At 37.0% G+C, this 25,752-nt stretch overlaps 1 protein-coding gene and 1 long non-coding RNA gene across 6 annotated transcripts in view; both read right to left on the bottom strand.

Moving 5' to 3' along the window:
- Chd2 (chromodomain helicase DNA binding protein 2) overlaps nucleotides 1–9,386 on the bottom strand; it is a 124,752-nt gene extending 115,366 nt beyond the window's left edge. Inside the window, exons 1-2 of the mRNA XM_005381599.2 lie at nucleotides 8,810–9,386; nucleotides 8,338–8,471 (exon numbers count right to left, since the gene is read on the bottom strand). Coding sequence (XP_005381656.1) covers nucleotides 8,338–8,399 — 62 coding nt within the window. The 5' untranslated portion in view covers nucleotides 8,400–8,471; nucleotides 8,810–9,386. The remainder of the gene's footprint in view (nucleotides 1–8,337; nucleotides 8,472–8,809) is intronic.
- A 2,167-nt stretch (nucleotides 9,387–11,553) lies between these two features.
- LOC102018491 lies at nucleotides 11,554–25,611 on the bottom strand. 5 transcript variants are annotated; one of them, XR_260406.2, is made up of 5 exons: nucleotides 25,584–25,611; nucleotides 23,693–23,764; nucleotides 23,087–23,171; nucleotides 16,809–16,870; nucleotides 11,554–11,920 (listed from the first exon to the last, which is right to left on the bottom strand). It is a non-coding gene; the product is annotated as an uncharacterized LOC102018491 (long non-coding RNA). The 5 variants fall into 5 exon arrangements; XR_001233319.1 differs by having other exon boundaries at nucleotides 25,579–25,598; XR_260403.2 differs by lacking the exon at nucleotides 25,584–25,611 and adding an exon at nucleotides 25,345–25,449.
- Between the last annotated feature and the right edge of the window lie 141 nt (nucleotides 25,612–25,752).

Below are 25,752 nucleotides of genomic sequence, written 5' to 3'. Positions count from 1 at the left end.
GTGGAATGTTCGTAAGCTGTGGCCAAACCCCAAGTGCACGGATGCAATGCAAGTCCAAGCGCCTGCCGGCCAAATTCTCCTGAGCTCTCCAGTGCCTCCCCATCCTCCTCCAGCCTCTTCTCACTCTGCAAACTACCACAAGAATCACTTCAGGAGCTTCATTTGTAGTGGAACCTTTTGAGGTAAAATCATGGCCATTTGAGTAGTGTTATGTTTCCGGCACCAGTTATACCTGCAAAACACTGTGCTTAGGAGTCTGTTGTTTCTTTAAAATGCGAAGTTTTTATTTTAAAAGAAGCCGAGTATGGCACAGAATAATTCAAGATTTTCACTGTTCGTCAATCTCCTACGTAGTTTCCTCTTACCCAACAAACAAGACAGCAACTGTCACAAGATGCTTGAGCAATCCTGGAGTCAAACTGCCAGGGTCTGAGCTGCAATCTACCACTTATTCCCCTCCGGGCTTCATTCCCGCCATCTACAAAATAGGGATGATAACCACACGACCTCATAAAGCTGTGAGGGTCACACAAATTAGCGCAAGTTCTAGGCTCTCAGTAGAGCTGTGAACGCTGCCTACTACTGGGTCTTCCCAAGCATCAACTTAGCTTTCACCAAACAATCTCTTGCAATCATTTCATCTACTGACTTGATACTTAATTAAAATGCAAACTTAGGTATTTTCTAATCTTTGGAAAGCTTACACTCAACTGAAGAAAAAGAATGGCAAAAATATAAAACAGCTGAGCATGACTGAGATGCACCCAGAGCTGTGCAAAGAAAAAAAAGTGACCATGTGGAGGGCTGTTTGCAACCTTAAAGTATTACTAAGTTTCCTGCTACACTCACCCCCACACTTTGAAGCTAAATACATGTTTAACCCTTAAACAGTGCCTGACACACAGTAAGCACCAAGCAAATCTAAACTTGTTATTTTTCTATAAAATGTTCACAGCATTTTTCCTTCATGATCTAAAATCCAAAATGAAAGACACTCCTGGCCTAGAGACATCCTGAAGTTACCCTGTGCTTTTTGTCTTAGGTCAAGTGCTGTCTACAACTCACAACCTACCACTGGGGCCAAGCGCAGCTTCCAAACAACCACTGCTGCAGCCTCCTTTCATACAGCGGCCTCCAGAAGGCCATGGGAACGGGCAGTTCAGAATGGAAGGACACGGAAAGGGAAGCATTCCAGAATCTCCTATGTTGGAGCTATCTGAAGGGTCTCAATAGCGAACCACACTAAGGAAGTGAGATCACCAGATATTAAGGTGGTTAACAAGGTCAGTGAGGGCAACCCAAAATTCCAGGAGCACTCACTGCAAGGCCTGCCCTGGAATCTGGTATGTTTATGACATTTAATGCAAATATAGCAAGGCGTGGTGGTGCACGCCTGTAATCCCAGCCTGGGCTACAAAGTGAGCTCAAGGCCAGCATGAACTGCATGGCAAGACCCTGTCTCAAAAAACAAACTAAAAAAAAAAAAGAAAAAGAAATGCAAATACGCCTCCTTTTCTCTCAGGCTTACACAGCCCACTTCTCAAAATGCCACTCACTTTATTTTTAAATTCATTATTGAAATTGCTCTTGCTGGGTGTGGTGGCACACGCCTATAATCTCAGCACTCTGGAGGCTGAGGCAGGAGGATCTTACAAGTTGGGGACCAGCCTTGAGCTCAAGGCCAGCCTCAACTGCATAGCAAGACCCTGTCTCAAAAGACAGGTTGGGGTGGGGGGGGATTGCTCTTCAAGGGCATAAGAAAGGTAGGATAGCCAATTGGAAGACCAAAACTTACTAGGTAGTCTTCAAAAAAAATACAAACCGAAAAATGCTCCATCGTACCACTCAGAACACAAGGAGACACTGCAAATACATGGAAATATTTACAATTCTGAAACATATGTCGAGATTCTAAAAATTAAATCCTGAGGACAGACCTGGACACTGGTATTCTTTAAAGTTCTCAAACAGAAACAAAAAATTGATTTCAACTAATCCACAAGCCTACAAAGGAATAAGAGGGAGGAAGTAGGGGAAAAAACTGCACAGAAGACACCATGCTGAAGCAAATACCACGCAGGGCGCGCAGTCTGACGGCCAGCTGGGGGGTGGGCTCAGTGACCACCAGGAGCAGTGCTGAGGCTCACTCAAAAGGCCGCTCATCCGGAAGGATACTTTTGCAAAGGGTGGCTCTCCTAAGAAATTAGGAGAGGATTTACTCTAAAACATACTGAATTTTTAACTAAAGAAGACCTGCCTCCTGAAATCCTCAGAAACCTCTCCCCAAAGTGGCTACAACTGCTCTTGATCTGTAGACACAGACACAGCTCTCAGGCACAACCCTGAAGAGGCATTTAAGAAAAGCAGGATATGGCGTGGTGGGCATACCTGTGATCCCAGCCCTTGGGAAGCTGAGGCAGGAAGACTGTCACAACATCAAGGCCAGTGTGAGCTACACAGAGACCATGACTCAAAAAACAGAGAGAGAGAGATAGAGAGGAAAAGCAGGAAGGACAGGGTAGGAAAGTAACATGAAGCAGTAAAAATAAAAACTATTACTAATAGCTTACACTTACTGAGTACTTTCAACATTAACTAGCTTTTTGCTAAGTATTTTATAGACACTGTATTAATTCTCATAAACAATATTATCTACATCTTAAAAAAGAGAAAATTTCAAACCCAATGAGTATTTCACGGGTCTTAAGTGGGAACAAAAACTCTTAAGTACTGAAGTAAAAGGCGAACTGGTACCCATCAGGTATACAGCTCTTCCAAAGTACTAAAATGACCAGGACTGTCCTACAACGTTGCCCTTGCCATGCATCTTCGGCAACATTCTCTCCTGTAAGATCTGAAAAGTACACGGCATTTTCCCCAAACTACAAGAACTTCAATAAAGAGAACTGAAATACTTGTTCACAAGAAATAAAGTGAGGGGCAGGGTGTGGTGGTATACACCTATACTCTCAGCACTCCGAAGGCGTTTCTTCTAAAAAGTTTTTTCTTTTGAAGTAACAACAAACACTCCTTTCAAGGAAGCCAATTGAGTTCTAAGGTTGATAGGAAAAAGCTAAAAAATCTTAATAATGGTTCACAGCCAGAAAAAAAATTACTAGGTATCTTTAAAGAGCAGTCACTCAATTTTCATGCTCCAAACAAGCCCATGGTACCAAATTTTACGGGAAAATGACTGTGTAGAAATCCCAGGTGGCTACAGGAGTTTATCTCTCTATGAGGGAATACAGAACAATAAACTATTTATAAAAACTGACTTTCAAGTAAAACTCAACTAAGCTTTCATATGCCTCAAGCAGTAACTTCTACAACTTTTACAATTAATAAAACTCCTTAATGAATACTGTTTGCCCCTTTCCTCTGCTGACTTAATCTTTACAAAAGATGCTAACCACAGAAGAGCAAAGTAACAATTGGAAACTGCAAGTTTTAAACAAGAATACACATACAAAAAGATTAATCAACACTCTTTTGGTAGCTTCATACCATTCTCCAAAGCATTAAAAAAAAAAAAAAAAAACAGGAAAAGTCAATAAATAGACCTTTAAAAAGTTTTTATGTTAATTGGCTCTCCACAGACTGCAAACAGTGCACAGATAAATTGCTGAATCTGATACGCATTTTAACTCATTCATAACTCCTATATGATAATACATCTTCCATAGGGTACAACAATTTATAACCTCTAAACGTAACAGCAAAGCTGACTTACATTCTATCCCACAGTCGGGGATTTAAGTGCATTTAGGAAATACTAAAAATTTAAATGCAAGTAGAATTCAGTTTCAATACTGGGAAAGGGTTAAAAACCCTGGGAGATAAGTTTAGTATGTTAGAAACCACAATTAATGCTCATCAAACTTTTAAAATTACGTCTTAATGGATGTTAAATACACAGAATACTGAGTTAGGCAAAGTTTTTTAAATTACTAATCTTTTTTTTTTTGATCACTAATCTTTGGTGTAAATCTTGCCTGTAACAAGTTTCAGCTACTTCGCATTAGTTTTCCAAAGAATTTCTCTCAATGAACCTACACTGTGAGAATCAACACAACCATTATAGTGACTACTTTCACTATTTTTCACACTTGCTCAGAAATTTTCAGATATGCCCAAGAAAGCATCTCTGCCTACATTCAAAAAGTCCGCATATCTTTTTTTTTTTTTCCTGTTTTTTTTTTTTTCCCCAGTACCGGGAATTGAACTCACGACCTTGCACTTACAGACAGGCGCTGTGCCACTGAGCTATATCCCCAGCCCCAGCCCTCGTATCTTTTAAAGGTATTTTACTCAACTTTTTTAATAACATAACTCTGAACTAGGGCCTTTTATACCACAGCTTGGCTTCTGCCGAAATATAATCGAACCAAGCAGGAGAAAACTTGCCAGTGACCAGCACAGAGATGCGCAGAGGCTCCCTTCGCGCTTAAATTTGTTACTTGTGACTTAATTACGTAGGCATCGTTCTTAAAACCTAGAATCCTTGCCAGGGTTTCCCAACGATGCGGCCCCGGGCACCCGCAACCGGGCGGGATCAGGTGACTGCGCTGAGGTTTCCCTGACTCAGCCGCTCCCCACTCTGCCAGAGCTCAGAGGCCACTCGGTCTCCAGCGAGGGCCATTAACCTTCAAAGCCCTCGGCTGACATCACTTTGCATAGGTATGCACGCCTAGCGCTCGTTTCCCACTTTTCAGTTACTGAACTGAAGAGGGCTCTTTTCTATCCCACGGTGAATCCTTCCTTTACACCACTGCGAGACGCTTACACGTAAGGCACTAAACACATACTGACCTGAGTTTCTCCATCAAGCGCCCAGTGAGAAAACGTAAGGTACCACGTAAAAGCGCACGGGATCAGGTTCAGATCAGCTCGCCCTGCCCTAGGAGCCATGGGTTATTAACGCCCGCGGCGTTCATTACCGAGTAACGCCCCTCGCACTGAAACCACTGGGTCAACAGTAACAAAATCACACTCACTAATCTCTTCATACAGAACAAGTAAGTGAACAGTAAAAAAAAAACCCACTGGGTTAGAAGGGAAAGCGAAAACTGGTTTTAAGCCAGCAGGTTTTCTACTCGAAAATTTCCGATTCGTGCCTTTTCTCTTTAAAAGTAGAAACTACTACTGAAAGAGGAAAACTATTCCCAGGGATGAGCAAAGGAAATCAACCCGTAGGGTGTGGGCACTGCACGACCAGCAGAGCACTGCCAACCACTGCATCCAAAAAAACATCGCCCGCCGGAAAGCACCGGAGCCTCCTTCCCGTCCCGACGCGCCCAACGCGCGCATGCGGCCCAACGTCATTGCGTTCTACCCGCCCCGCGGCGTGGCGGCTGACGTCACGGGGCGGGCCCAGTCTGAAGGCGCCGCTGTTGACCCGGCTGTTACCAGGCGCGCGCTAAGCCAATCAGCTGCCTGCGCCGGCGCCGGCCGGCCTTTGAACTCCGCACGGCAACTTCCTGCTGTTTGGCGAGTACACAGTGCAATGCAGTATGTCTGTCAGCGCTGCGGCACAAAGGAACAGCCATTTTGTGACTGAGCTGGACCTACACCAAGATGCCAAGGGCTCAGAGGTGTTGCCTGTGCTAATTTATCGAGCTGCCCTTTATTTTGTCCCACAGCACAAAAAAGGGGCGAAACAAAGTAAAAATGTTTTGGACTTCAGGTTTCGATTCGTTTATTTTCAGCCTCCTCAAAATTCCCGATTTTTAAAGTATTATCAGCGTCATAAAATGGCTGCCACTTACACTCCCCGTCCCACTCCACAAGCACTGCCCTAAGCCACTTCTACCCAGCCTTTGAGAATATCGGCTAAAAGGCCCAGAAAAGGCGAGGCACCGTGCCCACACCTCAAGTTATCAAACCTAGCTCGAAGGCAATTTGGAGATAAATTTAATCAGCGGTTTAAATTGCAAGCGTAGCGTCCTAGAACACACAGAACTCTGGGCACACAAAGTTCCACGCACGTTTGCTTCTCCCCAGTTGCCATTCTTTGATATTCCTCACGTTAGGCTCAAGCTGCAAATTTACGTAAAATGTGTGGCGACATGTCCATCACTAAAAGTGGTTTACGTGTTTAGAAATACCCAATTTTTAAAAGCCCTTTTGGAAGTAAACTTTAATATTTAAAAAGTGATATACAGAGAACACGAGACCTAACCATTAACGTCAAAAGAATACAAACTTACATAACCACTTTTAAGTACTGCACTAGCTCCAAAAACCTGACAACATTTTACTTGAAACTTGCACTCATTCTATTTCCTAAAATACTTCTCAGACTGAAGTTTACCTGACCTACAAACTCCTCTCTTTAGGCTCAGGCTGCAAGGCGATTTTTGTAGTATGCCCTAAACACTAGTCTCTGTGCAATTAAAACTTAGGTCCTTACAGAAAAATTGATGACACAAGCACCAGATAGTGTCAGCCCTCTCACTTTCAGCTCTCTGCAAGTTTAACAACTGACTACATTAAAACAGCATATGTAACATCCTTTAGGCTTTACAATCTTAAAAGTGATGTCATAATTATGTACATGTATTAATAATGTATGCAACTCAGAGTGGGAGTAATTTAAAAGTAACTCCATCTTCAAGGAGTCTCAAGTATTTCTGGACATTCATCAGGTACATGACTCAAAGTATACTTGGCAAAAAGGCATTTAAAAGCATGCTTCATGTTCTGCTGTACTCCACTGAATAGTCAAACGGGTGACAACGTCTAAGGAGTTTCCCAAAAGAGTAAAAATACTAGGAAAGTAATAGCACTGCTCTATTAAGTTAAGAAAGCACGGTCTGAAAAACGAAGTTAACCACAAATCTTGCATAGAAAGCCAAAACCATGTGAGGCTATGCAAATCATAAACTCAAGGAAGTAATGATCTTAATAGTAAACCTTTTAATAATTTGTCAAATGTATCTGGGGTTTTCTATTTCTTGAAACTGTTACTTTCCAGAAAAAAATCAGTTTAGCATTAGCAGGAAGTTTTTTGTCCTATATATAACCTAGTAATTACTTGGGAAATTCAGGCAGAAAACATCCAAACTGTTTGACAACTCAATTAGCAACAGAACTTGGGAGTATATTTTTAAAATCAAGGCTCAAAATATTTTTAGTCAAAATTAAACCTTTGTAACAAACTATACTCAAAGCTTCCAAATTTCACTAGCCTAACAATTCTTTTCATAGAAAATGAAAAAAATCAAAACTGAAAATGACATAACCGATCACATGCTTATTAATTTAAGATTTATAACAAGAATACATCAAGAAATGCATTTATACACTTTTTAAATTAAAATACAGAAATCATACAACAAAAATATCTTAGAGGCTTTATTACTTAAGTCACTAATAAGCTACTCCAAGGAATGTGAAACAAATCATGACTTGAACAAAGTACATTTGTAAGCTTCAGAAGGTAAAGCATTCCGGGGGACTCTGTCGAAATAAATCAATAAATTTAAAGCACCAACAACTAAAATGCAAAAATAAAATACTATTATCTGTCATTCACAGAGCTCTATCCCAATATAAACATACAAATACAAACCTTGAAATTATGTTTAAACGTAAAACATACAATTATAAATATAATCACAGTTTAAAAAAAACAAAACAGACGTGTATTAAACAGCATTCCAGGATTTCTGTGATTACAGGTTTGATTTCATAAATTCAGGCACTGTAACCAAGTAAAGGTTTTGACAAATCATCAAAATTTCCTAAAATGTCAAGTATATCAAAAGAAATAGAGAGTCAATAAAAATATAAACTGAGAGGCATCAGTCAAAGGGTGTTTTTTGCAATTTCATTTTTAAATGTACATTTTTTCATTCATATAACTTTCTCAAATGTCTATTTACTATAATTTACTACTACAAGGCTCCTCTATGGCCCTCAGTTACAAGTTTGGATGTCTGAGATTCTTCAAAGAAAAAATTTGCCTTGTATGTAAAATGGTGCAATGCAGCAATGGCTAAACCGACAAGGTCATTTTTCTGCAGCACAAAAACCTAAAACCTGAAATTTACTGACAGAAAAACTGTAGTTAATAGCAAAGGCCCCTTTGAATAAAGGTACCTTAGCTTTTGACTGCTGTAAGAGGCCTTAAGTCACAACTCAACTTTCATAAATTGCTACCAAAAAATTAGGGTGTGGCATATTAGCAATCTCAAGGTCACGCTTTTAAAAAACTAGAAATTAGAAAAATACTTAGAATAACACAGACAGGAATCTATGTCTGTCAAGGTAAACAATTGTAAGCTGAGGTTTCCCCCCCCAAAAAAGACAAAAAGGCAGAAAGTTGATAGCTCATACCTCGATACATTGCTGTGTAGCGAACTGTCCTCCTCTTGGCTTTTGTCCTTATTTCTCATCATCTTTTAATTCTTAAATATTAAGGGGGGAGGGGGAATCTGTGTTTGCTTTGAAGTCCTGTGCCCAGGTATTTACTGTCAAAAGTTGAAAGAAAGGTAAGATCCCGGTTTCTAAGGATGGTTTTTAGTATCATGAACAAAGTCCTGGCAATGTTAAGGATATTAATATAACACAACAACGGAAAGCACGAAAACAAAATATTCCTATTTCCCCCCGCAAAAAAAAAACCAGGAGAAGCCAAACAGTGGAAGCATCACTATCAATAAGGAAAGTTTCTCAAAGTAGCACAGTGGACACAAATAACAATATCTGTATCTTATTGCGTCATCCAGGAATTTCTCATATTTAAAAAAAATAAAGCAAACTTTAACATATAAATCTTTGAAATTATCACTAATGATAGTGAACTTACCTGATCCATGTAGTATGTCCAAAGCAAGAGTCCTAGCTAGTGGTAGAATAATATCAGATCCAAAATAATTAAAAATAAAGGCAAAATCCTCCGGTAAAAAAACTAAAAATAAATAAAATAATCTTCAAATATGTTAACTGGTCAAAAAATAAAACAATAATTAAAACTAAAAAGGGTCCGGAAGAAAAAAAACCTCATTAAGAGAGCGCACAAAAATGGAGGTGCGCCATGGCTTCTAAGCTGGAAAAAACAACGACCTGGGCTCTCAGTACGGCTGCTTCTTTCCAACAAGGCACGAAAAGAAAGCTCCCAAAAGCTGCTTTTCTCCCTTAAAAAGGTTCAAATCGACCCCAGTAAGTCACTAGGAGAGGCAGGGGGCTGCGGGGGCCCCCTGAGGCTGCCAGAAAGTTAGGGAAAGTTGCGTAAAGTGAGGCAAAGGCAGGGAGCAGAGCGCGCTCTCTCTAAGGCACAGCCGCCATCTAGAGCCTCCTTCCCAGCTCTGAGAGCTCTGCCTTTGATTGACACTCTCTACATTTACCCCACAACTCAGGTGATGTACCATAGACCCACCCCTTCATCTCCACCAAAAAAAAAAAAAAAAAAAAGATCCTCCATCCCAGGGAGCCTAAAGACCCCCACCCCCACACCTCCCTGCCCCTCCAGACCACCCCATCAGAGGGAGGGGGAAGGGCTTCTTAACCCCCTCTGGCTCAAGCACCCTTTTTAAGCCAGAGAAAAATGTAATTTGTTCCTTTTGTCTAAAGATCTGCTAAATATTTCAGTCCTTGAGCTAAAATAACTTCCTCCCTGGACAGGAAGTGGTGTTCTATCAAGCCATTTTGAAATGGGGATAATTCTTAGAAAATCTAAAGCTTAGATTAAGTACTAACCTCTTAAAAAATTAGCCCCCCAAAGGGCAAAATAGCATCTAAATAAAAGCAAACCCGGTTTCATAAATTAAATTCATGGTCTGCTTTCTTTATGTTGCTTAAAAATCATCTAAAGACAAAATTTAAGGAGGAATTTTCCATCCCAAGTGGAAGAAAGGGGTAAATTTTACAACTCAAGAGCGCCTCCCTAGTGTTCAGTTGCATTAGGGCAAAAGTTAACACAACCCGTTTTTTCAAGAAATTCAGTGCATCTTTTCACTTCTACAAAATTCTTTAACCCATTATACAATCTTGGAAAAACCACCAATGATTTCATAATCATACAGATTTAAGCAAAACAAAGGTCTTCAAACTCAAGTGTACAGTCCAACCAGAATAACCTTCAAAATCAGAAACCCAAGAAACTCCACCTCCAAAACCAACAGAACACCCATTCCAACCCTTCCCTCATGTTTCAACTCAAACTCTATATACCAATTTCAACAATGATACATTATTAGCAATAGGTAGTCTGACAGCAAATTATCAAAGTAATGTCACAGAGAAAAGTCTTCCAAAGATCAAAACCAATGCCAAAAACAATTACTCAAAAGTCCTTATCAAACACCCATACAGAGGAGTAAACATTCATTCACACGCTCTAAAAATCCAACCATCTTTTCTTACTTAGGGTTATAATCTATCACAAATGTGCCATTCCCACTCTAAGCCAATCCATTGTAGATCTGCAACCAACAAAAGCAAAGATGTTGACCCTAGTAAATATTAAACCATAATCAAAACTGTTTAAATTCCATAACTTTTATATCAGATCAAAATCCAAAATTCCTCTTTTGAATTTATATGACGATCAACCAACCACAAAACATCCATCAATAAGAAAAAACACCACGAATATATTGACCATGGATGTGCACACTACGGTACTGTATTTACATTATCACACAGTATGTTTATTTCTAGCAAAGTAGTAACAAATTAACTTGAATTATTCTCGGTTCTCTATAAAATTGGAAAATACCACCAATGCTCTGTCTGGTCTATCAAAGCCTACCATCTTTACCACAGCTACTGAAACCGGTATTAGGTGATCAGTAAAAAATCAAAGTCGAGCAATTAAAATTAAAACACTGGTAGTATTCTATGGCATGGTGTAATTCAATTATTCTAAATTCCCAGTAAGGAAAATATAAGATACAAATCCTGTTTCAAATGTAAATACAATGTATTAAAGTCATCATTCTCACCAAAGATACAAGCTAGCTTGTGTATACCCTAAGGACACATCCCTATAAATACGACATTTCTTCTCCTAACATTGAGAAAAGAGATGTAAGTTGAAATATTCAAATAAATATTCCCTTGCAAGATATTTTATTTATAATATTAAAAGTACAGGTAAAGGAGACCATTTCCATCAACTCAAAGTTATTCAGACAAATACTGTATCATCCTGAGTTTGAAGGCAACGAAACATACTGCTTTAAAAGTTCATTAAATCTCATGGTAGATTAAGAGCTCCTATTATTACCCACTCGTTAAGTTGTTTTGCAAGGTGTTTCAAGACAGCACAAAGAAAAATTTAAGGTAATTCATTCAAAACTTAAAACAAACCTGAACAGAATCACACTTAAACCTAATAACCATCCCAAAGCAAAGATAAATTCCCACAGCTTTGTGAGAAAATGTAAGTCTTTATCAAGCAAGTGAAACATATTCCAACATATCATTTCCATGTTACTAGTTTTATTGAGTACACTGCTGGGAAACTGTAAGAATTAAAGTGTTATCAAGGTGACAATTGAACATTTAATGAAACTTCCACTTGAAAAAAAAACAAGGCCCAAACTGAGAAATGTTTTAAATGTTAGAAATTTTATTGAAGTTAACATTCCATGAGGTCATATTCAAGCAAATCATGAAAAAAAAATTCAGGCATACACACTATCATTTGTGTTAGCGTGCCATCTTTCTTCTCCAAATGTCAAAAATGAACTAGTATAAATGATATGAAAGTCTTTAGAAAGTCAAATCCACTGTCCATTTCTTGGGTAAGATAGGTTTCATTCACTTCACTGAATCCATGTTAAAAGAACCCTGTCTTGGTGGTATTTTATCACAGCACTCTTGTATTAATCCATTTCCTCAACTCCCCATAGTGGATGCCATCTTGGTTTCTCAGTGGTAGGGTCCTTTTGAGACTCTTCAAGCTGACTGGGTGCTTGATAAAAAAAATTAAAAGAAAAAAAATGCTGTTGGAATGCCAATAATCTTATGCCTTCAAACCAAAAACATCCACCCACATTGAAGATACCCTACCATATACCAAACTTTTATCGTGTAACAGCTTTCAACTATCCAACTATATTAAAAGTTGTTTGCAATGCAGACACATTTACAACTTCTCAAAGATCCAATCAAAGACTGCATACAAGTAACACTCTTGTCACAGACACATTTGTATCCATAAAAGTGTCAGTGAAGAATCAAATTTTTAATACTTAACACTAGCATCTTCATATTACATATATGCAAAGCAAAAACAAAACTTTAAAATTCCTGGAAAGCTTACTTACAGAAACACTGCAGATTCTAAATCTCAATACATCAAAGTTTCCAAGCTCAAAGAAAATTATGACAAAGAGTCTTAAGGGATTTTTAAAAAAATAATGCACTAGATCACTGCATATTTCTCCAGTCTAACATGACAATTTTGATCAGATAACACAGCAGACCTATATAGTATAGATGGCATCACCTTTACTTATATTATCTGAGAACTGCAGAAAATGTGAAATCTTCAGTGGAAAAATCAATTATGAAAAATGCAAAATATCTGTCTGTCTTATTTGGTATTTACTATAAAATGCTATGACTTTTCAAATTTCATACAACTAAAATAATCTCCTGCCCCAATTTCATATATTCCTCAAAGAAAAATAAATCTTTTTCAATAATCTACACTGCAGGGCAAAGTTTGAAGCTAGGTGATTTTACCACTAAGTGAAAGGTGGATTCAACATGATGAAACATACATAATTGCAAAAACAACTTTTAACCCTGGTCTTCTCTATATGAATTCTCCAATTCAATTTGTAGAGATATACTCCAAGTGACTAACTTGGAGATAAACGTAAATATAAGGGTATTTTAGCTCTTACTTTGTCTCCTTGACTGTAATCAAGACATATTGCTAGTACATACAACAAAAAATCTACTTAATGAACTATTTGGTTACCCAAAGATACTGCTGCACCCCTATTAAACAGCGCTAACTGAAAAGGAGTGTCACAATTATCACCTGAACATCAAAAGCAAGATATTTCTCCTTAACAGATTTTGCAGATTTCTTCCCAATCTTAATATGAGAATTAAATAACCCAGATTTCTTCTATCAGTAAAATATCTTCCATTGTGCCTCAGTCTTTTCATAAAAGAAATTATGGTATTTTAAGAACATACGTCAAATATAATCTAAATCTCAAATCTCTATTGTTACAATGTAAGATCACCCTTTAAATGATGTTGGTGATATATATACATCATTTTGATGAACAATGACACTAGAAATACATCAATAGCCAAGTAAGTCACTTTGGTAGCTACTGGTGTAATGTGGTATATGAAATGATATATCAGTGCTTTATATTCTTCTGCCATGGAAGAAAAGTAAACATTTTACCTAGAACAATGGTGGCAAACCTATGGCACATGTGTCACAATGAGCTGTTTGTATCACTGAAACCTCTAAAGGTTCAAGAGCACCAACAGAACATATGAAATTGCCTTCTAAAACCATTATTTAAAAAAATGCTAATAACATTAGAATCATTCCAAAATTATTCAAAAATTGCATTGGTACGTATGACAATAGAGATTAGAAAACAGCATATTTGTTATGCTGTCATGTATTTGTTTTTTAAAAGGGTAGAAAAATAATGCCACAAGAGAAAGTAGATGAGTAGCTGGGCATGCTGGCACACGCCTGTAATCCCAGCACCCTAGAGCCTGAGGCAGGAGGATCATTGCGAGTTCGAGACCAGCCTGGGCTCACAAAGTGAGCCAGCCTGAACTGCATAGAGAGAACCTGTCTCAAAAAGACAAAAAAACAAACAAACGAGAAAGTAGACGACTCTTATGATACAGAAAAGTCATAATCAATCTGAACTTCTCCAAACCCAGTCCAAAGCCAAAAATGAAAATTTTACTATAATACGCAAAAGTACTTGGTCAGGACCAGTGAAGGATTTAAGAGCAATCCATCTGCACTCATAGAGTTCCAAATTCTTATCAAAAACAAATTTGCCAATACACAAAGTTTTGTTAAAAAACAAAAAGGCATGAATTCTGTGAGCCGTAAAATTTTCTTACTAACAACATCCACAGTTCTTTTTTTTTTTTTAACATCCGCAGTTCTTCATCTGTGAAACAGTCATAGTACCTACCTCTTGTGGCAGTAGAGTATTAAATGAGCATATTCATACATATATTACCAGGCATATAAGGAAGATCAACAAATGTTGACTAGCCTTCCAATACCACAATAACCAAAGTGCCTCGGGACCTCACACTAACCTCACTGAATCAAAAATCATTTGTATTTCAATAGTAAGCCTATCTTTAAAGAACACATGGAGTCATGGGGTCCAGTTATTTAATAAACACTCTCTAATTTTAAAAATTTAGTATTGCATTAAAATAAAACCATCCTACCAAAAAAACAGACACCCTTGGATAGTTCCTAGATATCCATGTCTTATTCTGCTTCCTTCTCCTTGCGAATTACTGAAGACACATTGAACAGATGATGCTTTGATCTACAATTCCAAAAGCCGAACAGATCTAGATCTTGTGTTTCACATGAGGCTCAAGCCCTTGGTTAGAATTTTCCCACTTTGATAGTAGTTTATACTTTCTTTTTAGATAATATACGATTGTTCTTAGAACAATCCCATAGCAAAGGTAAAAGCTTGAAGGCAACAGGATAGTGAGTAACTGTTACCTCCTCTAATCCCCATCCATTAAGAACATAAAATTAAGCATCGAGTCTTCCCTTCAAATTCTACTTCAGGGAAGTTGTTCCAAAAACACTAGGACATTATAAAATACACTGTAAAATGAAATGTAGGCAAATGCTACATCATCTAGACTGGGTTTAAGAAGTGCTCCTCTAAAATCATCTTACCCCCTTCTCAGCAAACTTTCCCATTTGTCACAGGAAAAAAGGGGGAGCAGAGAGAAGCATAAGAAATAATCCTTAAATTTTTAAATGGCTGGCTATAAAAAACTAGTATTGATGTAACCTGTATTATTTTAAAACTTAAACACTTATTTCAAAACCAACAGGACAGACTGAAAATTATGCTCTAGAATGAAAATTCATCCTTTCCATCATGTAATTTGGATTCTTGGTGATTACATCTCGATGTCAATGTTCTCCGTAAATATTGTCTTTACATCTGAAAAATATTTGTGTAAAATATTCTAGAAAAATAAACTAACATACTTGTCTTTAAAAAATAGCATGAATCCTCAATACATGTTAACAGATCTCAAACAAGATAGGCATAAAAACTATAAAATAATTTGAAAAAGACCAGCCAATTATTCATCACTGAGAGAACAAAATCATTATGTTAACCAAGACAAGGAATCACTTTTCTAAGGTTTTACAGTGAAATTAAATCTTCCCACTTGTCCTTATTGGTTTCAAGACTGACTACATAGAGACTGAGGTTTTCCAGAGGGAGGGAGGAAAAAGAAAGATAGCAAGACCTTGTCACATTTAATTTTTACTGAGAAAAATTTCAACCTTCCAACAGAATATTGGTATTTAACATATTAAAACTTGCATCTTTACTTTACTTTTCATTAGACCCAAATCACTATTTAGTAAACAATGTTAAGAGAAGCTACAATATATTGGGGCTGGGGGATTTAGCTCAGCGGCACAGCGCCTGCCTGGCCAGCACGAGGTCATGAGTTTGATTCCCAATACCAGAAAAAAAAACAGAAGCTACAATAAATTAGTTAAGTATTTCTTGAGCACCTACCATGTGCTAGGCAACTAACCTCTTTTAAATACGCTCAGACATGAGACTACGACCTGCACTACATTAGGGAAGTTCTCAGCTCTACTTACCCTCCCTCATCAAGAAGCAAAGGAACTTCTACTCTGCAGGCGCTAGAAGCCATTTATACTATGGATGTTAAGGCAGAGATAAATAATCACCTAAAATAGAAATTCCCAAATGTTTCAAAAAGAATCACTCTGATAAAACACTAAAAAGCAATTACCAAAAAAGTTCTGCCAATAATAAAATCCTTTAGAGAATTCAACTGAATTCATTTATAAACAACCTTCCCATCCTATTCACTCCCATTATTTCTCAGGTTTGGAGTTACAGAAGCTATTAAATAGTGGTGGCAGTTAACACCTCTTCTAATATCAAATCATAACATCAGTGTCAACCAGAGTGAAGACCTTTTTGTTGGGCCTCCAAGCATAAGAAAGTTCTAAGTTACTTAATTTATTAGAGGTAATCTCAACATTAGAAATCATCAAAAGTATATTTTATTAGCAAATGGAGACCCCAACAGCTACTGATTTCTATGCTGGTATGGTATGAGTAACAACCAGGACAGATCTAGAACCAAGGCTCAGCAAACTTTCCTTAGGGAACCACACAATGAAATTTTTAAGCTACACAGCTATTTGCTACAACTACTCTCAACTCTTCAAACTGTGGTGGGAAGACAACCACAAAACATCTGTATTAAATAATACAGATGTGCCACAAAAAATGTGTACTTGTAAAAACAAAGGGGAGTTCCCAACATCCAGATCCTATGGAGAGTGTTAGGATGATGCCCCATTGTGGGTTGGTTTTGCATTTTCATTCTCTGTGAGTTGAAGTGAAAGAAACAGAAGTAGGCAAAGTAAATGAATAAACAAGCTGTGATTAATGAACTTACTACAGACCTAAGCAGGCTGATGTCCCAGTACTGTTCTAAGCTTCACTACTCACTCTACCTTTTCACAACTCCAACTCAATTACTCAAACTTCCCAGTCACATTTACAAAAACATGGAAACTGGATAATACTTACTGCTCCCAAGGTTTGCTGTACTGCACAGGCCCTCTAGATTATCAGTCTAGGGATTCACATTTCTGTACAAGACAAAACAAATATAATGGTATGCATAAGAAATGACAAAAAATAGATTAAACACCATTATTTTACCAAAACTTCAACATCTTGTAAGAATCATTCACCAACAGACCAAAGAGAGAGAGATATTTATAAACAACATGACCCAAAGAAAGACCAAAAAGCCCCAAAAGGATCTTAAATTTGGCAGGTGAAGAGGCTCATATCCAGAGTAAGTTACTATTAAAATCACATACTGTCTCAGGCCCTGAAACTCCAAAGGAGTAAACACATAAATATCTGGGCTCCCTGGGTAGAATTGATGAGCAACCCCTGTTGTAAAAAATCCAACATCACTTGTAACAATACAGAATTTTATTTCATCTGTGGTCTTCCATCTAATCCAGTTTCAAGCCTTCTAAAAGAAAGTCATCATTCTCCCCTGCAAGCTTGCTCTTTCAGCTTTACCGTATTTCCTCACATTATCATGTGCTATAATCAACATAACATACATAATCTTATCAATACTGCTGAGGTAAAGTACTTGAAAGAAAACACTGAGCTTCATTCACAACTATTAATTGCACTGATCTATTCAACTAAGGTAATACAAATGCTCTCTAAAATGTATACTTAGTAAAAACGAAAACTATTTTACCTATTTTACACTAGACTCAAAATACCTGGTTACTAAATACCAAGAAGTGTTTTCTTATCTTACCTATCTCCTAAATATACACAAACTCTTTTAGTCACTACTGTAAGCACAACTACAATAATCACAGCAATATGTATTGAGAAGGTTGGGGATGGACACAGCTCAGTGGTAGAGTGCTTGCCTAGTACAGGTGAGACCCTAGGTTCGGGGAAAAAATGTTTTACTAAGCTGTCTCGAAGCCCCAGATGATTCCCCCTACTTTTGCTTTTGTTCTCCTTCACCTCCACCTTGAACCGGAATCACCCTGAACTGAGACTTCTACAAACTGTGAACTAAATAAACCTTTCCCATTAAAAAAAAATAAAATAAAATAAAAAAATAAAAATGAATAAAATTTCCAGGTGAATAAAATTTCAGAAAGCAAAAAAACACCTGTGAAGTTCAGGATTTAACTTAAGCTATAAAACTGCTTTTGTTAAGACCAGCTTTCAGATTAAAGAACAAGTCCCTGTTTTATCTTATAAAAGCTAAGTTCTTTCCTTTTTTCTTTCTGAGACAGGGTTTAGCTATGCAACGCAGGCTGGCCTTGAGCTCATTTTGTAGCCCACTCGAACTTGCAAAGATCCTCCTGCCTCAGCCTCCCAAGTGCTGGGATTACAGGCATGTGCGCCACCATGCCCAGCCAACAAAAGCTAAATTCATTCAGCCATTTTGACAAATCTTCACCAAGAAACAAAGATCTGCTTTAAAACTGAAGAATAGGTACTGAAATATCTTCCAGTTAACAAATAAGGTAACACATTTTTTAACTTCTGAATTTAACCTGACCTTACAGGGAAAGGAAGATTTTGTGAACAGACAAGTTTTACCCAACCAAGTAAAATAAACTGACTTAACTCCTAAGAGGAGGGTAGCACTGAGGAAAGGAATCCTGGTGAAGGAAGCCTACAGTCCTCTGCTGTCCCAACTGCACTATCAAAGGGACACACGAGGGAGAATGTCTAGGGAACCCACTTACACTGGTCTGATGTGCTTTAAGTTATCTACCAGTATCCGTTCTCATAGCTACAAACAGAAAAGACTTGGATCTTACTCTGCATCACCAAAAATACTTCTGTTAGCAATATAATCCACCATATCCTCTCCTGTCCCAAAGCTGACCCAATGTGAAATAGCACTTGGCCACATTTTTAAACTGGGAATGAGAGAGCAGAGTTTAGCTTAAAGCAATTATGAAAACCAGGCTGAGGATACAGCTCAACGGTAGAGCTCCTGCCTTGCCTGCACAGGCCCTCAGTTCAATCTCCAGCACCACATTAAAAAAAAGAACAGGAGAAGAAAATTAGTAATTCTGTTCATGTTTCTACCTATCCTAAGTATTTTACAATATTATTTGTGATTTAATAGTAAGACTATAGGAAAAATGTAAACAACTATTTTGGTTGCTGGCCCTTTAACAATAAAAGGCAAAGACAGTCAGTTGAGGTGGCGGATGCCTGTAATCCCAGCATTCAAAAGGCTGAGGCAGGACTGTTGCGAGTTTGAGACAAGCCTGGGTTACAAAGTGAGCTCTAGGCCATCCTGAACTGCATAGCAAGACTCTGTCTCAAAAAGAAAAAAGCAAAGACAGCTTTAGTCACTTCATTTCTTAATTCTTTAAGAACTTTTAAAACTTAAAACCAGGGAGGCTAAGACAAGAGTGTTGCAAATTTTAGCCTGGACAATTTAGAAATTTATAAAACCCTTTCTAAAAAATAACACAAAGAGCTAGGGACAAAGCTCCATACGAAGGCCCTAGGCTTAACGCCCATTAATGAAGAAGAAAAAAAAGTAAAAACTGAGATCACTGTAAAAATACAAGGAATCTTGCACAAAAACAGGGTGATGATATGTCATGACAAAGTAACATTTTTAAGAAAACTGCTTTGAAATTATTAGGGGGAAAGAATCTACATGGTAATCTAGAGTTAGGACTACTACACAATACATACTGAAAATTTAATTGATTATTCAGGAATACTCAATTTCAAATAAATAAGTTTCAAAGGATAAAGGGGATTTTCTGAAATACACACCACACTGACGATTATATAGCATAAATCAAAACTTATTTGATTTTAATGATACTTAAATGTTATGTGAGCACATATTGTATTGAAAATATAAGACTCAAAATAGACTCTAGTTTGAACTGTACAGGCTATTCAGCAATAGGCAATTTGAAAGTAAGTTTACATTTAGCTGGGCATGGTGGCACATGCCTGTAATCCCAGGACTTTAGAGACCGAGGCAGAAGGATCCCCAACAGTTGTAGGCCAGCCTGTGTTAGAGTGAGTTCAAGGCCACCCTGAACTACATAGCGAGACCATGTCTCAAAAAAACAAAGTTTGCCTTCAACCTGGAAGGGGATAGCAGCCGTAAAATGAGGACATTTCTCTCTGAAGCTTAGAAACTTCTTACAAGGAATTAGATTATATCAGACATGCAATCCACAAATCCTCATTTATAATCTTGGCTAGCTGCAAATATTACATAAAAATACGCTCAACTTTAGATTAGATATATTTAATAAATCAGAAAAATCAAGAATTGTTTTTATTGCAATATTCTAAATCTGCACTGTTTAAAAACAATCTCACCGGGCTGGAGATTTAGCTCAGCGGCACAGAGCCTGCCTGGTAAACGCAAGGTCATGAGTTCAATTTCTAGTATTGGAAAAAAAAAACAAAAACCAAACAAACAAAAAAAATAAAAACAATCTCACACTCCAATTGCTTTTTCATATGTATTTACACTATTTATTAACATTCTCGAATACCTAAAAATCAATAACAAAATCAAGTAACTATCATCTCAGGCCTTACACTATTCTAGTAGTTCTACCACAGAAGTAACACGTGATTTGCAACTTAAAAATTACAAAGTTCCTATAAGACAATTTAATACTTACCATTATTTATATCCAACTTTTTTTTCTGAGACAGTGTATAGCCCAGGAAGGCCTCGAACTCATGGCAATTGTCCTGCCTCGGCCTCCTGAGTGCTGGGATTACAGGCACGTGCCACCATGCCCAGCCTATATCTAACATTTTAAGAGCTAAGACGGACCCTAAGAAATTATTAACCCCACAGCATTCATACAAATTAGAAGATGAAGGGCTACAGAATAAAATGTCAATATTGTAGGATTTGTTTACTACATTAGAAGCTACTCATCCTTGAATTAAAGTCTACTGTATCACACACCTCTGATTAAAACAGTAGACATGTCCTCAAATTACTTTGCTCCTCTTACCTTACATGAACAATAAAAACCTCAAAGGAGAATAAAATAAACTGTCAATAGGTCAAATTTTTAGGTAGCCAAGAAACTAAATAGTAATGCTAAGCGTTGTGGTGCACACCTGTAATCCCAGCACTGGGGAGTCTGAAGCAGGTGGATTGCCTCCACTCAAGGTCAGCCTGGGCTACAGTTGAGTTCAGAGCAGCCTGAACTACATATAGCAAGAACCTGTCTCAAAAACAACAAAAAAGAAACTGAATAGTAGACTAAACTAAAAAAATTTTATCAAAAAATACCTATTTCACATTATCTAGACTCTAAATGCCATGTCGGCTCAAAAAAACTTGTGATTTAGCTACAGAACAGCTTTCATTTCTGTAGAATCTCAGGTGAATTTTTTGAAGTTTAATACTAAATACAATCCAACCTAATAACCATTCGATCAGATTTTTAGGCTAGTTCAAAAGGCAACAAATTAACTATTGCTTTGGTTAAGCAGAAACACTAGTAAACTTTTTTTATGAAATAAAATAATTTAAAGCAATACAACAGTACCTACTTATCTATTGTGTATACCTTACAGGTAATATAATTTTAACCTACGTATAGTAGTATCTGCATTTATATTTGCCTTCACGTGCCAATCATTTTTGTCTACTACGTAAGACTGGGTAATGCAATAAAAAAAAAAAAAAAAATCAAAGAATGAATATAAGCACTATCATAAAGATCCAAGTACATGTGGATTGTCCTAAAATGATTTATTGTAATCCTTGATCTTGTTGGTTATAAAAGCTGTATTTCTTTAGACTGAAATTTAATTTACAAGGTTACTGTATCATTTGAAACATTTTTAAAATTTGATACTAAGATAAAAAAGATTAAAATTCTCATTTATAAATTTCTAACCTTCAACCTTACTTTTCTGTTATTTAATGGATCAAATCATCCTTCTGGGGGCTGGGGATTTAGCTCAGTGGCACCATGCCTGCCTGGCAAGCTCAAGGTCGTGAGTTCGATTCCCGGTACCGGGGGAAAAAAAAAAATCATCCTTCTGATAGGCTATTATATAGTACCTGTTAATATTTAAACTTATATTATGCCTCACATTAAAAAGAAATTCAAGTTTTCTAAAGAGAGTCAACACATGAATGCCAACTTAATACTCTACCAGCTACACAGAGAACATCCTAATCTTTGCATTTGTGTTAAAGCAGCTTGGGGATGAAAGATGTTCTGACTTTTTTGGTATGTCCTATCCTTAAAACACTATAGCTAAAGTGTAACATTGAATTTTCTTTTGCACACAATAAAATACAAACTTGATCAAATGCATGAAGTATTAAAAAGGAAAAGTTAAATCAAAGAAAGGCAATAGAAATATTCTTATCACCTATTTGAATCAATGGAATCAGCTAATACCAATTAATGTTAGTACTTCCTACACATAATTTCAGATAAGTTAACGTGCCCGTAAAGTCATTGGTCATTTACCTAGTCTTAAAATTTCCCAACCTGCTTATTATAATTTATACTTCTTCTGGCCAATCACTTACTAATAACAACTTCACATTAATTTCCAGATTCAGTTTTAACTTTATATTTATCTGTATTTCCTTAAAAATATCAGCATTCATTTATGAATCTAGTTTTAAGATGTTAATATATTGGGCACATGGTATGCTAAAGCCCAATATTTATTGTACTTGAAAATTACTTCTACCTTTAGAAGCAATTACTAAGCTATAAATGAGAACTCTCCTAAATATAGTATTCTAGATACCTGCAAAACAACTCACTTTTGCTCTAGTTCATAAACTAATTAAGATGGGTAAAACATCTTAAATACAGTTAGCAAAACCAAGACATGAAAATGTATTGAAAATGTACTGTCAAATGTAGTTTTAAAAACCCTACGATCAGCAAGTGCATTTAGACCATTCCTAATATGTCTTTTATATCATTAAAAAAAAAGGTTATAAACAATGTACCTTTCAGACTGGAAAAACAATAATCTCGACCTTTGCTACTGATTTAACCAGATTTTTAAGGTACTATTTTATTGGAAAATACTAAATATCTTACTATTGCGCTAATATAAATTGCACTGACAATTTTAATAATAATGTAAATGTTCTGATGTACGATAAAGGAATTTGATGAATCATTTCTCATCCCCTTTTAAGATATAAAAACAGTCCAGTTTGTTTCACCAACTAACTTTAGTGATATTTTTCTGCGCATATGTTGCTAACTAATAAAGTTCCAATGCTGAGTAAAAAATTATTTACTTACTTGCGATATAAAATAGACTTTCCCCAACCATTTTCTTTATCCATAGGGTTAAAACTCCAATGTCTCAGTCTTCAAAATGATACACCTTTTGGGGAAAACAAACAATATTCTAAGCAACTCATTGGTGAACAGTAAGTATCAAGTAGAAATAAATACTTTAAAACCTTCTGATTATATGAAAAAATACTAAAATCCATGGTCAATTTAAAATGTTCTTTCCTATCTCCAGCAAGTGTGTTTCTTTGAATATTTAGAATTTAGAATCATTCTCATGGCATACTGTGGTGATAAAAGCAAACAACACCATTAGTCCAAGATTATTCCCAAAATACAGTGTGCTTTCCTATTCCCAAAATTAAACAAAGGCTTAAAAGTCTTTCAGTATTTTAAACTATTCAAGGACACATTACACAATACAGTGGCTCTGTATATATACTTTTAATCTTCTCATTAAATGAAGAGGTTGGAAGGCTTTTAAAATTTATTTGAGAGAACTACTTTTTAAAAATCATAATCACTGCTACTTGAAATATTAATCATCAAAAAGCAAAACAAAAACCCAAGAAGGCAATTTTTATGTCAAAGTAACAATTTGCCAGTTCTTACCTGGGGTAAAAGAGCTGTACATATTGGTTCAGAACCACCAGCAACCAAATTAATTTTAATCTTGTAAGTTACCTTTAAAAAAAAGGAAGATGACATCAATGTTTTGATTTTTAAGTATTTGTTGGCCAAAATTTGTGTGATGAAACGATGAGAAAATATTCCAAAGACAAAATCTATGAGTAAATTTCAAGGCTCAGAGTCACACAACCTGTACATTTGCAGTTGTAATTTTTTTTTTTAATGTTTTATCAGTCTTTGTTTTCTTCATCTTTTGGATGTGTTCACAAATACTGGAGATCATAGAATTGGGATTTTTAAAAAATACAGAAAATTCAGGTCTTTAGACAGATTTAAGATCGTGACCTTGCTTTTATTTTTCCTGTTTTGATGCCAGGAAATAAACAAAATCAAAGGAAAAGTTTACCACTTAAAGACCGTAATCATCCCAAAATTTTCTTGATTATCTAAGGATGCCTTTTATAGTTACGAGCAATTAAAAATTAACTCCTCCAAGAGAAACTGGCGAAGTTAAAATGGCCACTGATTACTTTAAATTTTAAACCACAAGTTATCTGATCTCACCCAGTGGGATATTAGCTTGTTCTTTTGAGTAAGTCTAAAACTTGCAGTATCTATCACCTTAATTTTAAACCAGCCTTCAATATTCTCAGTCTTTTTCCTACCCCATTTACCTTGTAAAAACACCTCATGATGTAAACAAGTAGCAATTATTTTAGAATTTCACTGTCCGAAAAGGATTCTAAAGAACTAGATTCTGAATACCTATTTAAAACCACTGCAGTGTTCAAACATCTCAAAAACGTTTAAGCAGCAAAACTGTTAAACAACAGAGTCTGTAAAAGCAAGATATGCGCAACTGATGTAATATGTATCACTACATGAAACCTACTCAAAAAAAATTTTTTTACTAGAAAAAAATACCCTTTCGAATATGGTCAAATAAACCAGTATCTTTGATATCAGATGACTATGCTAGTTTTCCCAACAATATTTTTACATAGATCTGCATCTTTAAAACACACAGGCTCTGCAAAATGAAGATAAATACATTATACAATAAACAATGGTTGGTGCGCTCCTAGATTTTTCTCCAAACCATTAAACCTCAACTCCTCTTCAAACACGCTTTTTTAAATTACAGGCTATGCGGAGAACTCTGCGATTTCCGGAAACCTGTATTTTTCACACTGCTCCGTTTTTAAACCCACCTAGATTTTTATACATGCAACAAATATGGCTCCTCTCCATCGCCTATTACCGAGAGCAGTCCTACTTCAACATTTACACGAGAAAGTAACTTCACCAGGAGACTTGGTGTCAGAATATTCCCTGGGAAAAGTTTTTCCACCACGGCTGGTGATAATACACAATAATAAGATTACGAACTTTTTAAAGCCTAGCAACTGACCTAAGTACGTGTTCACATTCAGGTGGGAGAAGTTACAGACAACGGCTCCCGACGACCTCTCTAAAAAGTACCCAGCACTACAGTCAACCATATTCAACGATCAGAATGTCAAACGATCGTGGCAGAATTCTCAGCAAAATAAAACCATCCTCATCAAACGTCATTACCCAGCCCCGTAAGGATCAAATCCCCTTCCACGAAAACACCCCTGGCGACCGCGTACCCCGGGTCTTCCTAATTTCTCCAACTTGCATCTTCCAAAGACAACGTTAGCGTCCTAAACGTTTGGTAAGTAGCAAGGATCTTCGCATCTACAACCCCGCAACCGTTTTGAAAATCAGCTTTGAAAGAGTTAAAAGCCAACACCCAATGGGGGGGGGACAAGTTATATTTTTGTTTCAATGTAGTCAGGGCTCCATTGTTCTTTTAAAATTCAACCTCGAAGACGGGTTCGCACCTCACCGGAAAGAGACTAAAAAGCCCCTCCGATGGAGGAGCGGAAAGGGGGCTTTTTGTTTCATCCGACAGCTCGAAACACACGGCAGGACGGGCAAGGGCTCCCGCCGCCCGGTGCCGCCGCCGCCCCTCTCCCGGCGGGTCGGGGTCCCGCAGCGAGGCCGCCCCCGCCCGG

The sequence above is a fragment of the Chinchilla lanigera genome, unplaced genomic scaffold (genome assembly GCF_000276665.1).
Source record: "Chinchilla lanigera isolate Chin_1 unplaced genomic scaffold, ChiLan1.0 scaffold00015, whole genome shotgun sequence".
Lineage (NCBI taxonomy): Eukaryota > Metazoa > Chordata > Mammalia > Rodentia > Chinchillidae > Chinchilla > Chinchilla lanigera.
The sequence above is the reverse complement of the archived record's forward strand: the minus strand, read 5'-3'. Positions and strand labels throughout refer to the sequence as shown.